The 14645-nt window shown below is 38.3% G+C and overlaps 1 protein-coding gene across 2 annotated transcripts in view; it reads right to left on the reverse strand.

Moving 5' to 3' along the window:
• Positions 1 to 14645, reverse strand: part of SEC24D (SEC24 homolog D, COPII coat complex component) — a 118912-nt gene that overhangs the window by 19029 nt on the left and 85238 nt on the right. For both annotated transcript variants that reach the window (XM_017666231.3, XM_017666229.3), the window contains exons 14-19: positions 11223 to 11339; positions 10061 to 10231; positions 8496 to 8592; positions 8218 to 8363; positions 7117 to 7255; positions 6212 to 6330 (exon numbers count right to left, since the gene is read on the reverse strand). In XM_017666231.3, the coding sequence (XP_017521720.2) occupies positions 6212 to 6330; positions 7117 to 7255; positions 8218 to 8363; positions 8496 to 8592; positions 10061 to 10231; positions 11223 to 11339 (789 nt within the window). The remainder of the gene's footprint in view (positions 1 to 6211; positions 6331 to 7116; positions 7256 to 8217; positions 8364 to 8495; positions 8593 to 10060; positions 10232 to 11222; positions 11340 to 14645) is intronic.

Here is a 14645-nt window from a genome sequence, read left to right on the forward strand (position 1 = left end):
TATTTCTGTTTCTTCCTTGGTCATTCTTGGATGGTTGTATTTTCTAGAAAGTTGTCCATTTCTTCTAGATTATCCAGTTTGTTAGCATATAGATTTTCATGGTATTCTCTAATAATTCCTTGTATTTCTGTGGTGTCCATAGTGATTTTTCCTTTCTCATTTCTGATTCTATTTGTGTGTAGAATCTGTTTTTCTCTTAATAAGTCTGGCTAGCAGTTTATCTACTTTGCTTATTTTCTCAAAGAACCAACTCTTGGTTTCATTAATTTTTTCTATTGTTTTATTCTTCTCAATTTTATTTATTTCTTCTCTGATCTTTATTATGTCCCTCCTTATTCTGCTGACTTTGGGCCTCCTTTTTTCTTCTTTTTCCTGTTTCAGTAATTGTGAATTTAGACTGTTCATTTGGGATTGTTCTTCCTTCTTTATGTAGGCCTGGATTGCTGTATACATCCCTCTTAGAACTGTCTTGGCTGTGTCCCACAGAAATTGGGGCATTGTGCTGTTGTTTTCATTTGTCTCCATATATTGTCCAGTGTCTGTTTTAATTTGCCATTGATCCATTGATTAGGAGCATGTTGTTAAGCCTCCATGTATTTGTGTGCCTTTTTGTTTTCTTTGTACAATTTATTTCTAGTTTTATACCTTTGTGGTCTGAGAAGTTGGCTGGTAGAATTTCAATCTTTTTGAATTTACTGAGGCTCTTTTTGTGGCCTAGTATACGACTATTATTGAAAATGTTCCATGTGCACTTGAGAATGTGTATCCTGTTGCTTTTGGATGGAGTGTTCTGTAGATGTCCGTTAATTCCATCTGTTCTAATATGTTGTTCAGTGCTTCTGTCTCTTTGCTCATTTTCTGTCTGGTTGATCTGTTCCTTTGGAGTGAGTGGTGTGCTGAAGTCTCCTACAATGAATGCATTGCATTCTATTTCCTCCTTTAATTCTGTTAGTATTTGTTTCACATATGTAGGTGCTCCTGTGTTGGGTTAATAGATAAATAGAATGCTTATATCCTCTTGTTGGACTGACCCCTTTATCATTATGTAATGTCCTTCTTTATCTCTTGTTACTTTCTTTGTTTTGAAGTTTATTTTGTCTGATACAAGTACTGCAATACCTGCTTTTTTCTCCCTATTGTTTGCATCAAATACCTTTTTCCATCTCTTGACTTTTAGTCTGTGTATGTCTCTGGGTTTGAGGTGAGTCTTTTGTAAGCAGCACATAGATGGTTCTTGCTTTTTTATCCATTCTATTACTCTGTGTGTTTTGAATGGTGAATTCAATCCATTTACATTTAGGGTGATTATTGATAGATAGGTACTTATTGCCATTGCAGGCTTTGGATTCATGGTTACCAAAGGTTCAAGGGTAGCTTATTTTCTATCTAACTGTGTAACTTAACTCACTTACTATGCTATTATAAACACAGTCTGATGATTATTTCTCTCCCTTCTTTTTCTTCCTCCTCCACTCTTTATATATTAGGTCTTTTATTATGTACTCTTTTGTGTTTCCCTTGACTGATTTTGTGAATAGCTGATTTTATTTTGCATTCAGTTACTATTTGGTTGGTGTACTTTCTTCTCTGTGGTTTTATTTTCTCTGGTGATATCTGTTTAGCCTTATGAGCACTTCCATCTAGAGCAGTCCCTTTAAAACACACTGTAGAGATGGTTTGTGGGGGTAAATTCCCTCAACTTTTGCTTATCTGGGAATTGTTTAATCTGTCCTTCAAATTTAAATGGTAATCTTGGTGGATACAGTATTTTTGGTTCAAGGCCCTTCTGTTTCATTGCATTGAATATATCATGCCATTCTCTTCTGGCCTGTAATGTCTCTGCTGAGAAGTCTGATGATAGCCTAATGGGTTTTCCTTTGTAGGTGATCTTTTTTCTCTCTCTGGCTGCTTTTAATACTCTGTCCTTGTCTTTGATCTTTGCCATTTTAATTATTATATGTCTTGGTGTTGTCCTCCTTGGGTCTCTTGTGTTGGGAGATCTGTGAGCTTCCATGGTTTGTGAGACTATTTCCTTCCCCAACTTGGGGAAGTTTTCAGCAATTATTTCTTCAAACACACTTTCTAACCCTTCTTCTCTGTCTTCTTCTTCTGGTACCCCTATAATACAAATATTGTTCCGTTTGGATTGGTCACACAGTTCTCTTAATATTCTTTGATTCCTAGAGATCCTTTTATCTCTCTCTGCCTCAGCTTCCCTGTATTCCTGTTCTCTTATTTCTATTCCATTAACAGTCTCTTCCACCTCATCCAGTCTGCTCTTAAATCCTTCTATTGTTTGTTTCATTTCTGTTATCTCCCTCCAGAATTCATCCCTTAGCGCTTGCATATTTCTCTGTAGCTCCATCAGCATGCTTATGAGTTTTATTTTGAAATCTTTTTCAGGATGATTGGTAATTTGTCTCACCAGGTCCTCTCTCTGGGGTTTCAGGGATTTTGGACTGAACAAGGTTATTCTGCCTTTTCATGGTGATGGAAGTGATCGCTGGCAAGTGGCGTGTGTCATCTGGGAGAACAAAGTCCCTTCCTCCTTGCTGGTTGCCTTGCCCTTCTCCGCTGCCTGTGCCAGGCAGCTGCACACAGGGAGCAGCCTCTGGGTTTATCCCCTGAGCTGCTGTGGATGGGGCGGCCTTCAGGCTGGCCTAGGGCACTGGCAGTAGTTGCAGGCAGTCAGCACATGTTCACCATGAGAACAGAGCTCCTACGTGCTTTCCTGACTCCATGCTGGCTTCCTCTGCCTGGGTCGGTCAGGGCAGCCTCTGGGTTGATCCCCTGAGCTGCCGTGGGAGGGGCAGTCCACAGGATGGCCTAGGGCGCTGGCGGGGGTTGCAGGCAAGCAGCCCATGTTCACTGTGAAAATAAAGCCCCTTTATGCCTTCCAGACTCTGTACCGATCTCCACTATCTGTGTTGCTCTACTACAGGCAGCGGGCAGCCTCTGGGTCTTGCACAGTTAGCCGTGAGCTGGGAGAAGCCTCTGTGTGGTTGCTGTGGGTGGGGCTCCTCCCAGTTGCTCCACAGCAATGGCAGATCAGCTGGTTCACTGCAGTGCTGGCAGGGGGGAATGAACGGCAGGCTGCTTATCAACACGAGGGACAGTGCTGCATTGCCACCCAGGGGGTTAGGGCACCTAAAGTTCTGGTTATTTAGCAGTCCTGTGCTTCTACTCCCTCCCCACTCTGATTCTTTTCCTCCCGCTGGTGAGCTGGGGTGGGGGGGGTTTGGTTCCCGCCAGGTCACGGCTTTGTGTCTTACCATTTTCGTGAGATGTTGAGTTCTCGCATATGTAGATGTCGCCTGGCTGGTGTACTGGTATCATCTGGTCCCTCTTTTAGGAATAGTTGTATTTGCTGTATTTTCAAAGTATATGTGGTTTTGGGAGATTTCCACCACCCTAGTCATGCCACCATCTTGAGAATCCTCTAACATAAAGTATTTTTATTTGATAGCATTTGACACTGGATTATTTTTTCAACCCAGGAAAATTATGATTAAAAGATGTAGGAACCAGAACACAGTCATATCCAGAGCCATAAGTCCTTAATGCTATTTCTGGGCCAGTTTCCAGTTGGGCGTCTGGCATATTATGGATTAAGAATGTTCTTAGGTTCCCATGTAGAAGCATGTAAGTACAATTTTTAAATATTATCTTGCAATTTCACTGGTTTCTTTTCATTAATCAGGTAATATTACAACAGTCTAGAAATCTGTTGTCTTAAATGCCACAGTGAGTTGAGTTGGCCCAGGATGATACTATCAGGACTAAAAAGCCTGATTACAGGAGATTGGATTATAGGTGCAGAAGGAAGGAAACAGGAGAATAAGAAGAAAATGTGATGATAAAGAAGAAAAATGGAGGTAGACAAAAAGAAAACAAGGTAACAGTCTTAATGTTTTTGAGGTGGGGAAGAAAATATGACCATTTTCTGTGGGAAGAAGCAGATGGCCACTGTAAAACCTCCCCACCTCCCTGGATCATCTTAACAAATAAATACATTATTCTTGGGCAGAAAAGGTACGGATGAAGAGGGAGTGGAAATGATGAGTCCAGTTTGATTGAATTTGGAGGATTCTTCTTCTCTTTGGGTTTTGAAACGATAGATGTGGTAATGAATTGAGAAAAAAACAAACTATTTCTTTGCAGTTAAGTTCACTTGATTTGCCTTTCGAAGTCACTGTACTCCCATATGATGTAATATATTTAATTCAGAACTGTGAACTATTAGATTTAATGAAAAGAATCTACCATGCTTATGTAAGCTTAAAAACTTATTCTAATGTTGTTTTTAGTTACATCTCTTAATCTAGTTTCTATCACACGATCTCCAGAGTGGATGTCTCCTTCAGTTTTGCCCAAGAGCCATTCTTGCCTCAAGCTAGTCCTGGCCCTCACAGTTCAGTAGAAGCAGATCTTCTGAAGTCAAGTATCACACAAACCAAGTATACAGCTTCCTAACGGTCCTGCTTGGGTCAAGGAAATGCTGGGCTCAGTGGAATTCCTTCACAAATTTTTCCCCAGATATAGCTTCTCACAAGTAAACTATGGAAGGGCACCAAGTTTGAAATTATATTCTCTGTAGAGAACTCCCACTCCAGCCATATTTTTAATTATGGTATATTTTAAAAGGTTATTATTACTAAGAGTTTTATAATCCATCCATTTTCTACACTCCAGCTGTATAATCATAAAATATCTAAGTAATAATACTTCTTAAAGCATATCATTGGTTAAAATGTACACCTGAAATGTGCTCATGGAGAAAGAAAAAAATCTCATCAGAAAAATAGGAATAATTTTTCAGAAAAAAAACAGTGTCATCATGTTTTTACCAGATGATCTAGTAGTAGGATAAAGCTTTTAACTTTTAAACCAGAAGGAACAGACTGGTTTTCTTTCTTTCCTTAAAAGGCAACAGATTTGTTTTTAACTTAAGGTCTTTGAATCCAATCATTTTAACGTTAGCAAATAAACTTCCTGAGATGATGCTAACAGTACCTGTTCTCTTTCAATTAATCCTCCTTCACTGAAGTGTGAGATACTCCAGAGACAGAATAATGTTTCCAGGGCTTTAAAACAAATAGTAAAACTGAGATGTAAAGTGCTCATGATTAGAGTATATCCAGGTGCACCTGGTGAGTTTTGTAAAAATTAAACAAGTACACTGTGAAATAGTCCTGATACTGGAGTTCACTAACATGGCAAAGACGACTGACACTCACATACAGATATGAGAGTTGCTTATGTGATTACCAACAGAAGAGATAAAAGGGTGGATGGCTATTTAGTCACTATGGACAGCACAGAAAAGAATTTCCACAGAAAGTCCAAGCTAAAAACTCTGTTTCATTTTCCTTCTTTATCCAGACTATGAATCTGGCCCATATCCTATCTGCATTCACTTTATGCTGCAGGCTAACTTTTGGGTGGGGTTTCAGATGTCTTCTCAGCACCAACTCTGACAATGAATTAACCATAAAGTTTTCCCATCTGTTGCTCACCATCTTCTCTTTCAAACCAAATTCTATACTCAGATGTTCAATACACAACTATGAAAAATGACATCTACCTTTGATTGACGTAGGGAAGAATGTGAACAAGAGAACAAATGCAAATATAATTGTGGCCATGAGGTTCTACTTTTTCTAAAAGAGAGTCTAACTGAGGATTTTTTTAAAGGACCTTCTAACATTTCAAATTTGTAGATGATAGAGACAGTTCTTTCAGAACTTTTTATACCTATTATTAATTTTTAAATATAAAGAATTCCAATATTTATAAATTATATTTATGTTTATAAAATACAAAGAAGCCATTACTGTTTTTAGCTGATGTCAGCTTTGATTATTAAATGTCTAAAAAGTATTTAAGCACATGCATTTCTCAAACATATCTTCATATGCAAAAGAGAATCCCACTTACATTATGGCATATCTTCAATATAACATTCTGTTGTTTATACATAATATAATGACTATCAACCCAAAAACACACACATTTTTTGGTTCATGCATTCTTATAAAGCAACCAAGTTTTTTAATGTTGGCTGTAAAAATACCATAGCCCCAAACCAAAATGGCATTCTCAGTCTTGGTTGTATGGCTTACTATAACCAGCACCTATGTGCCTGGAACATCATAAGCCTTCAGTAGCCTAATCCTTGGATTTTAGCATCCAAGTACAGGAAGTAGCCTACCTGGCTTGCTGCAGATGGGCTTGCACAATTCTTTCGGTAACATGCCAACATATGGGCAGTCTGATTAACAAGAATTTCCCGGATGACCTTCAAGGGCTGGTGTAGAACAGCTTTAAAAGCTATTTGTGTGAAACAATGAAAAGGGCATCAAAGTTTAATTCAGAAATTGATCCCTACAAATAATAACAATAATAAACAAATTGCTATTATCATCAGACCACCCAGCTAGGAATAAAAGTGTTTTAAAATGTTAAAGTCATTTGCTAATGCTCTCCACTTTATAAAGCAAGATGATCTAGCCAATGGAGAACCATGCCCTACCTATAACACAAGGTAGGTATTTGGTCCAGATTTTTCCTCAGAATATCAGAAACAACTCTACACACAGAGAAAAGATCAGTTTGCCAATGGCTAATGTCCTGAATTCCTACAGGCTGGATTTGCTGTTTCTTCTAAACCTTAGTGTAGAATCTCAATTGGTGGTGGGGGTTGAGAGGAAGGAGACAAAAGAAATTCCACCTCGGGTCCCACCCATTTCATAATTGTGAATAGGAAAGCTCAATCTACCATTAGGAATAGTCTCCTCCCATTATACCCATGTGCCAGAGGGCACACTCACATACCATGATAAGAGTCTGATTCTCATCTTCCTGTGTTTCTATTTAGACCCTCCTGGCAAGGAAACTTTAAATAAAACTGTATAGCATGGGCCTGAACTGAGTTACCACATCATTAACCTAGAGTTAGAAATACTATTCTCTCTGACCCTTTGCTTTTATAAGTTCTGAATTTACCCACCAAAAGGCTGAGCCACTACAGTCCTTGTCAGCTACTAACTCAATCAACAACGCTTTGTGTGAATTACTAGGCAAGGTGTCCTGTACCACAAGATTAGCAAAGTTTACCTGACTTGGCAAAGAAGTTGATAAGAGCATCTGTCTCACAGCTCTTAAAGAGATCAGCCAACTGGGAGCTGCAGTTCAAGCCAAGATTGTGAATCCTAAGTCTTCTCTGACCACTGACGGTCGTGTAAAGCACAGCACACTGCAGAGGACGCAAGTATTTTTTGTCAGTATATCCAGGCAAGCTAGCTTGATCTTATTTACATTTACAGAACAGTGTGTACAGCTAAAAGACCTCTAAATTTTAGCACTAAATTTTTTCTATTATTGCTAAAGGCTGAACAACAACAAATAACTAACCTACATTTCACATATCTCAAATTTTATGACCAGGGATTCAGGGTCCAGAAATAGTACCTCCATGTTCTCAGAGCTGTACTCAAGGCTCATTTTCCTTAAAAACATACAGCTATCTTTGATGATGTACTTAGGTTTTACATTCGTGGATATGTATATTTCAAGAAATGCAAACAAGTATCCACTTTCTGAAATACCAAATATAATATAATTAAAAACTAAGCATTAGTTAGAATTCTTCGTCAGTGTAATGCCAACTCCTCTCCACTCTCTAAGGGTCATGTTAGTGAGTCTGAAAACTATGACCACTACATGTGATTTTTCTTTATTTAATTCAAAGTCTCCATGGTTTTCAGTTAATTTTATTTACTACAAAGCCAAATCCTATTTATACTTGCTTATAACTTATAATTTTGACATACACCTCAGTTATAACTTGCTCTAATGCATAACCCAGTGTATGACATATAGTAGGAATACAGCAAATGAGTGGATGGACGCTGAAGCCTGGAAGAATTGAACACTGCTACCAGTCAATGTGCTGGTGCCTAGAATACTGGCTACAAGTTTGCTGAGCTCTCGTGGGATGACATAAAATTGTTATGTCTTGTAAGTAGCATACATAAATCTGGCTATAGAGAATACACAACAGATTGCTCTAACTAATGACTTTTGCCTTTGGAAAAATAGAGTTGAATTTCTTTATGGAGAGACTAACATGGTTGATGGGATTTAAGTTTCCCCACTGATTGTTGTCAGTAACAAACTTGTTTAAAAAGCAAAAGATGGGAATAAATTTTAAATCACCTGGATTAAGGCTCCAGTGTCTTCACTAAGTTTGTCATCATGCTTGAACTCCACAGTCACTGCCTTGTCACAGTCAATGGCTGCCATTTCTACATCAGTGGTGTTGTTCATAAAAATTCCACCAAGGAAATCAGTAGCTCTGAAACCTAAGGATGAGGAAAAAGAGAAATTTTGCTTCTACTTATTTACTGTTATTTTCTTTGTCAGCCTGTTATATTAATTTGAAGAGGAACAATTATACAACATAGACCCTGAAAAATAGTATAAATGAAAATTACCTGTGCTGGTACGAATCCTCATAATAGCATCAAATCCTATTTTCTTCTCAATATCGTTTCTGAGGTCATTCAAAAATTGTTGGCTGTCTAAGTGCATCTAAAAAATTAAATATGATCAATGCCCACCAGATGGCAGTAGAATACTTAAAATAGCAATTCTTACTTTACAAACAAACTCACTTTATACAGAAATCTTAGAAAAGGGTTATTCAAGCTTCTCCAATTTTACTTCATTTGCAATATTTTGGTCTTATCTAATCCATTAACTAGTTTTAAATATAAATAATATAGCTATATGATTAAAAATTTTATTGATGATAAGAAAAGTAGATGATTAATATTCATCAGTTTTGTTGGGGGAAGCACTCATTTCCATGCCAGGTTTTCATGTGGAGGTAAATAATTTGGAGTCACCCCTCTGGTACCTTCTCCTCAGCTGGGGGCAGGTGACTTATCTGATTAGTCAGTTTGGGAAAAGGAACAGGGTGGGCATAGATCAGCCTATTCGGCATCCTTTTTTGGAGGCAGCCTGCCAGCAGGAAGCACACATTTCCTGCCCCTCAATATGATACATTTTCAGGGTGCAGGTATTCACAGGAGAAGCTTGGAACTGTGCCCACTCTGTGTCTGGGTATATAAGTTTGTCACCCTGAGGAAAGAAGCATTAGCAAGCCCACTTGCTCACAGACCTAGAGTGCTGACATTTTGATCATCTCTTGACTCTCTCAATTCAGGCTTGGAAAAGAGGGGTGTGATGAATTGACCCTGCCAAATCACAGCAATTTAAAATAAACATATAGTCACTTTTAAAAACACTGTGTTAAATACATCTAATATAAAATTTTAAAAATTTATATAAAATAAGATTTTCCCCATCACGGAAGCTAACACTGATACTCACCTCTAAGGCTGAATGGGCTCAATCTCTCGCCACTTAGGGAGTAGGAAAGCCATTGCTTAACCATACGTACAAATCTTCCTCAACTTATGATGGGGTTATGTCCTAGTAAATCCATCACAAATCAAAAAATGCATTTAACATATCTAACCTACTAAACATCATAGTTTAGCCTAGCCTACTGAAAACATGTTTACATTAGCCTACAGTTCGGTAAAACCATCTAACATAAAACCTATTTTATATATCATGAAATTTGTTGAATACTGTACTGAAAGTGGGAAACAGAATGGCTGCCTAGGTACAGAATGGCTGTAAAGCGTCTTAGTTGTTTGCACTCGTGGCCACGTGGCTGAGGAGCTGCAGCTTTGTGGCCAGTGCCCAGAATTATGAGAGAGGATCCTCCCGCATATTGCTGCCCTGGGTTAAGAGACCAAAAATCAAAATGTGTAGTGTGATTTTCACTGGTCGCATACTGCATTCACAGCACTGTCAAACAGAAAAACCGGAAGTCTAACCATTGTAAGCTGGGGACCATCTGTGCATTGTTTTCCATGGGCTGTAGAATTTACATTTATTAGTTGCCCACCAGGGAGCACACTTCTTAGCCTATGATCTAAGCACCAACAGTAAAAATGGCAGGAAAACCCGCGGTGCTGGCCTTTACCTGAAAATTGTTGTATTTGTAAAGTGTTCCCCCACTGAGCTGGGGCACGAGACCCAGGGAGGCCACGTCCACATACTGACTGGGAAAGAGGAAGAGTGCCACGCAGCAGCCGTGGGCCACGCAGTCCTTGGCCAGGGAGTCATAGACATTTGTTTGGGGCTGGAAAAGGATCTGAAGGAAAAGATGCACAAAAGGACAATGAAAACCATCACATTTGGGGGTTAAATTTTTAATATCTATTGAATTCTTACTGAATTTTTTTTGTATCATTAATCTACAATTACATGAGCAAAATTATGGTCACTAGACTCCCCCAATTATCAAGTCCCCACCACATACCCCATTACAGTCACTGTCCATCAGCGTAATAAGACGCTGTAGAGTCACTACTTGTCTTCTCTGTGTTATACTGCCTTCCTGTACACCCCCACCTACATTATTAGTTTTTTAAAGTGAAAAAAATTATTTCCCAGTTAAGTGAACTGGACTGAACTGGACTAAAGAAATGATCTGTAATCATCCGTGCAGCAGCCATTAACTGAACACCCAGTGTGCTAGGCTCGAGCAGTGTGGAATCTATGCATGTGTGCAATTTTATTTGATTCTCCAACTCTAATGAGGCTGGCATTGCTGTCCTCCCTTTATAGACCTGCAGGAGGCAGCTTGTCTGGGGTCACATGGCCAGGAGTTGGCTGCCTACCTCATGGTCTTATCCTTTCCACTCGCTTGTTCCCCTAGGGCTACCCAGTCAGAGGGTTTGAGCAAAACATCAAAGCAAAGGTGTGGGCACCAGGCACCCATACTTCATGCCTAAGGAGTGTGTCACATGGTGCAGTCCACAGTCTTGCTCTCCCTTTGCTGTCATTTCCCTCAGTTCCTGCATTGCTATAGCAGTCTTATCACTCAGTCTCTTACACAGATTATCCATGAGAAAAGTCATACCTTACTTTAATTCAGATATATTTCAGACATTGGTTTTTCTAGGAATATAAAATTTCTTCAATTATTTGCAATTCCAAATATTCCTAGTGTACAGTGTCTGAGATTTATACAGTACACTTAGCTTCTCCCCCTCTCTGACTCAAAGGATACAGTCCCTCTTTCTTTACTCCCTTCTAAGAACTGACACATGAATATTTCAAAAGAGAAGGTTTCCAAATACCTTCTCTTTGTCTGTATTTATCAGTTTTTTGTCATCTCTGTTTTTGAGTTTCCCTGGTGCTTCTGCAGTCGGCAAGGAGGAATGAAAGATGAACAGCTTCCCAGGACAGTCTGCAGCCTAAAAAAAGAATATCACAGAAAATGTCTTGGGTGACAAAGTTCTGTCCTAAGGGAATCAGAAATAAAATATAAGTACTTCCTATAAGCCAAACACTGTATACATCTCATTTAATCCTCACAATATTTGTGTCCTTGGGGAGGTGCTAGTCCCTCCCCATTTTACGATTGGGAAACTGAGGCTTAGGGAGGATAACTGATTTGCCTAAAGTCACACAGTTTGTAAGTGAAATAGTATTAAAATGTAGATCAATAATACTGTGATGCTTTAGAAAACTATTAAAATGCTATCTTATAGTGAAAATACTTTCTGATTTAATCTACAGTATAGTCTTTCAGGACAGGTGAATCTCATGATGCAAAGGTAAATGACGATGGTAAAGGTAAATGACAGAAATCCCAGGAACGTGATGGACAGAAGAATTTTTGGCAGTGAACAAGTTTTTCTTTGAAACCTTGAGTTAAACATACATTAAATCTAAAGTGGTATATAAAGAAAGAATACACAAAAATGTAGTCACATTGTGGCAACAGTAGACATAAGGAACCAGCTATTAGGCAAGATGACAGAAGGAAAAATATGTGATCCATATTATACATATGTAGTTCCTGGGAAGCAATAAAAAGATGATTTAAGCTCCATGAAAATTCAGTTCAACATTAAGAATATTAAAATCTCATTTAAGGAGATAAGAAGTAACCAATCAAGCAAAATTTACTGAAATTAAATGATTCAGTACATCGTCCTCCTCCAATCTTGACCTTTTCCAAACCATGCTGACACACTGCTGCTGGAACACAGACTCTGAAATAAGGTAACTGTACTGACCATCATGGGGCTTTCCTCCTTAAGAATCCTGAAGACTTTCTATTACAGGATAAAGTCCACATTCCTTCATCTGTGTAGGAAACAGTGATCTGAGTTGCTACCAACATTTGCTGTGTGCAGCTCACTGCCAGGTGCTTCACACACATTTCTTACTTAATACCTACAAATTTGTGAAGGATGTAGTAGTGACTGCATTTTAATAGGAAAACTGCAGCTCATCTAATTTTCCCCAGGTCACACAAGCAGCAAAGGACAGCTTCAAGAACTTTTGGACTTTAGTCTGAATCCATCTTTCCAGTCTAATCTCCAACATTTCCTCATCCCTGCCATCCCTTGCATTGGAAGTTTTGCCCACACAAGCTTCTTTCTTCCTCGGAATACACCACATGCCTGACACACCTCCATAGCTTTGCTTTGCATGTTCTCTTTTCTCAGCCTGGAATCCATTCTTCTCTTCTCTTGGCCTGAAGCTGTTGTTTGCAAAGGCTAGGTTTAGTAGCACACATTGCTGTACCAGGGTCAGCTGTAAGATGTGTTTTAAGTTATTTGCTACCACTAATATGATATTGGGTTTATAAATAACCTCCTTAAAACACAAATGGTGAGAATTCAAAGTTAGCCTGTCCTGATGTGTCTCACTGAGTCAGACATTCTGATGTGATGCAGCAAACATTCTGCTATGTTTCATGGGGCCGATCACAGAGGTAGAGTCACAGCTGACACACTGGGAAGGGTGCATGACCAGCCCCATCCCGTCAGTAGTCAGCAGTGATTTTATTGCTGCATGAATCTTGTAAAATTACCAATAGACACAGCATTAGTAAGAAAGCAAGGATGAATATAGAAACATAAGCAGTGACCCCATATGTGTATGTACACTGAGCAGGAGAAAGATACCATCAACACTTCGGCCAATAGACACACATTAGTTTCAATGACCAAATTCAAGTAAAATTTACAGTAATATTGATAATAAGTTGAAGATCTTAGATCTATGACTAACTTTTTCATTTCTATCACTTTTATTACTATTGTCTTTTATTGAGGTATCATTGATATACAATCTTTAATTAAGTTCAAATATACAATGCAGTAGTTCAACAGTTACCCATATTATTAAATCTTCACCCCCTCTAGCACAGTTACATAGAAGGATGTTACAGAATCATTGACTCTATTCTCCATGCAGTACTATTAGCCCTGTGACCAATTTGTATTATGATTGAGATTTTTGCATCACTTTTATTATTATAAAAAAACTTTTTGTTTGCTTTAATTCATGTAGCAGAAAAAGTAGAAAACCTTTTTTGAAAGTACATCTTCTCTTTAACATTTTTGCCTGGCCCACCCAATTTTCCTAAGGAATTCACTGTCAAAAATTTTTCTATACATCTAGATAGTCCCTACTCATAGAAGTATTATAATTTTACACCACAGTGGTTAAGAGCATGTGTCTAAGTTCCTACCTGCATAGGTTAGAATCCCAGCCATTTTCTTAGCTGATGACATTGGGAAAACTATTTATTTAACTTCTGTAAGCCTCAGAGAAGCTTCTCTAATGTAAGGAAAAATAGTAACTACATAAAATATTGAGAGCACTCAATGACCCAGAACATGGTGTTAATCACAACTAAACATACATGACTGCCTTGTATGTAATACCTGTGTATTACCTATGGCATTGCCTTGTGATATTCCTATGGAGTAAAACTGTGAAGCAAAAAGTCAATACCCATTAAAAAATATAGTTCAATATAAAAAAGCCATATTTATTTATTTTTTCCTTATATAGTGGCTAGTAATTTTAGATTTATAATTTTATTAATAAAATCTTTTATAAGTAGCAATAAAAGAAAAATCTCCTATGGCTTTATATGCTTTATGTCCCTACAAAATTTGCAATGTTTTTACCAAAATCTGATGGGGCCCACATGAGTTTATCATACAGAATTAGATGAATGGCATATATCACTCTTGTTATGATAGAAAACAGATTGAGAAAGGCTGACCTGGAGAATTCACTGTTCAAAATTCAGCTCTGATGTCCTTTCCTCTGAGAGGTGTGCTGTTTCACACTCAACAGCGCTGGCTGCCTCTATTTTCATGTCCCCAGTCTACTTTGTAGATGAGACTATTCTAGAATTAATGACATTGCATCACAGCTTTATGTATTCTACTGTTTTCTGAAGATCACAGGCTCCGTGAGAAAGGAAGGACTTGGTTTTTCTGCGGTGTGTCTCCCCAGATCCCGTTGGATCTAGTGCCTTTCACTCTGCAGGTGCTCCATACATTTTTGTGGAAGGAATATTGTGACATATCTTGAAATCAAGTTTAGATATATCCTAAGATCACTTAAATTCCCCCTAACTAGTGACACATTTGAAGTATAACCACTAAAAGCCATTTCCCTCTAACTTGTTGCCAAATTCTATTTATCTAGTTTTATGGTAGAAATACCAGCTAATTCAGAAAACTGTC

The sequence above is a fragment of the Manis javanica genome, chromosome 5, assembly GCF_040802235.1.
Source record: "Manis javanica isolate MJ-LG chromosome 5, MJ_LKY, whole genome shotgun sequence".
Taxonomy (NCBI): Eukaryota; Metazoa; Chordata; class Mammalia; order Pholidota; family Manidae; genus Manis; species Manis javanica.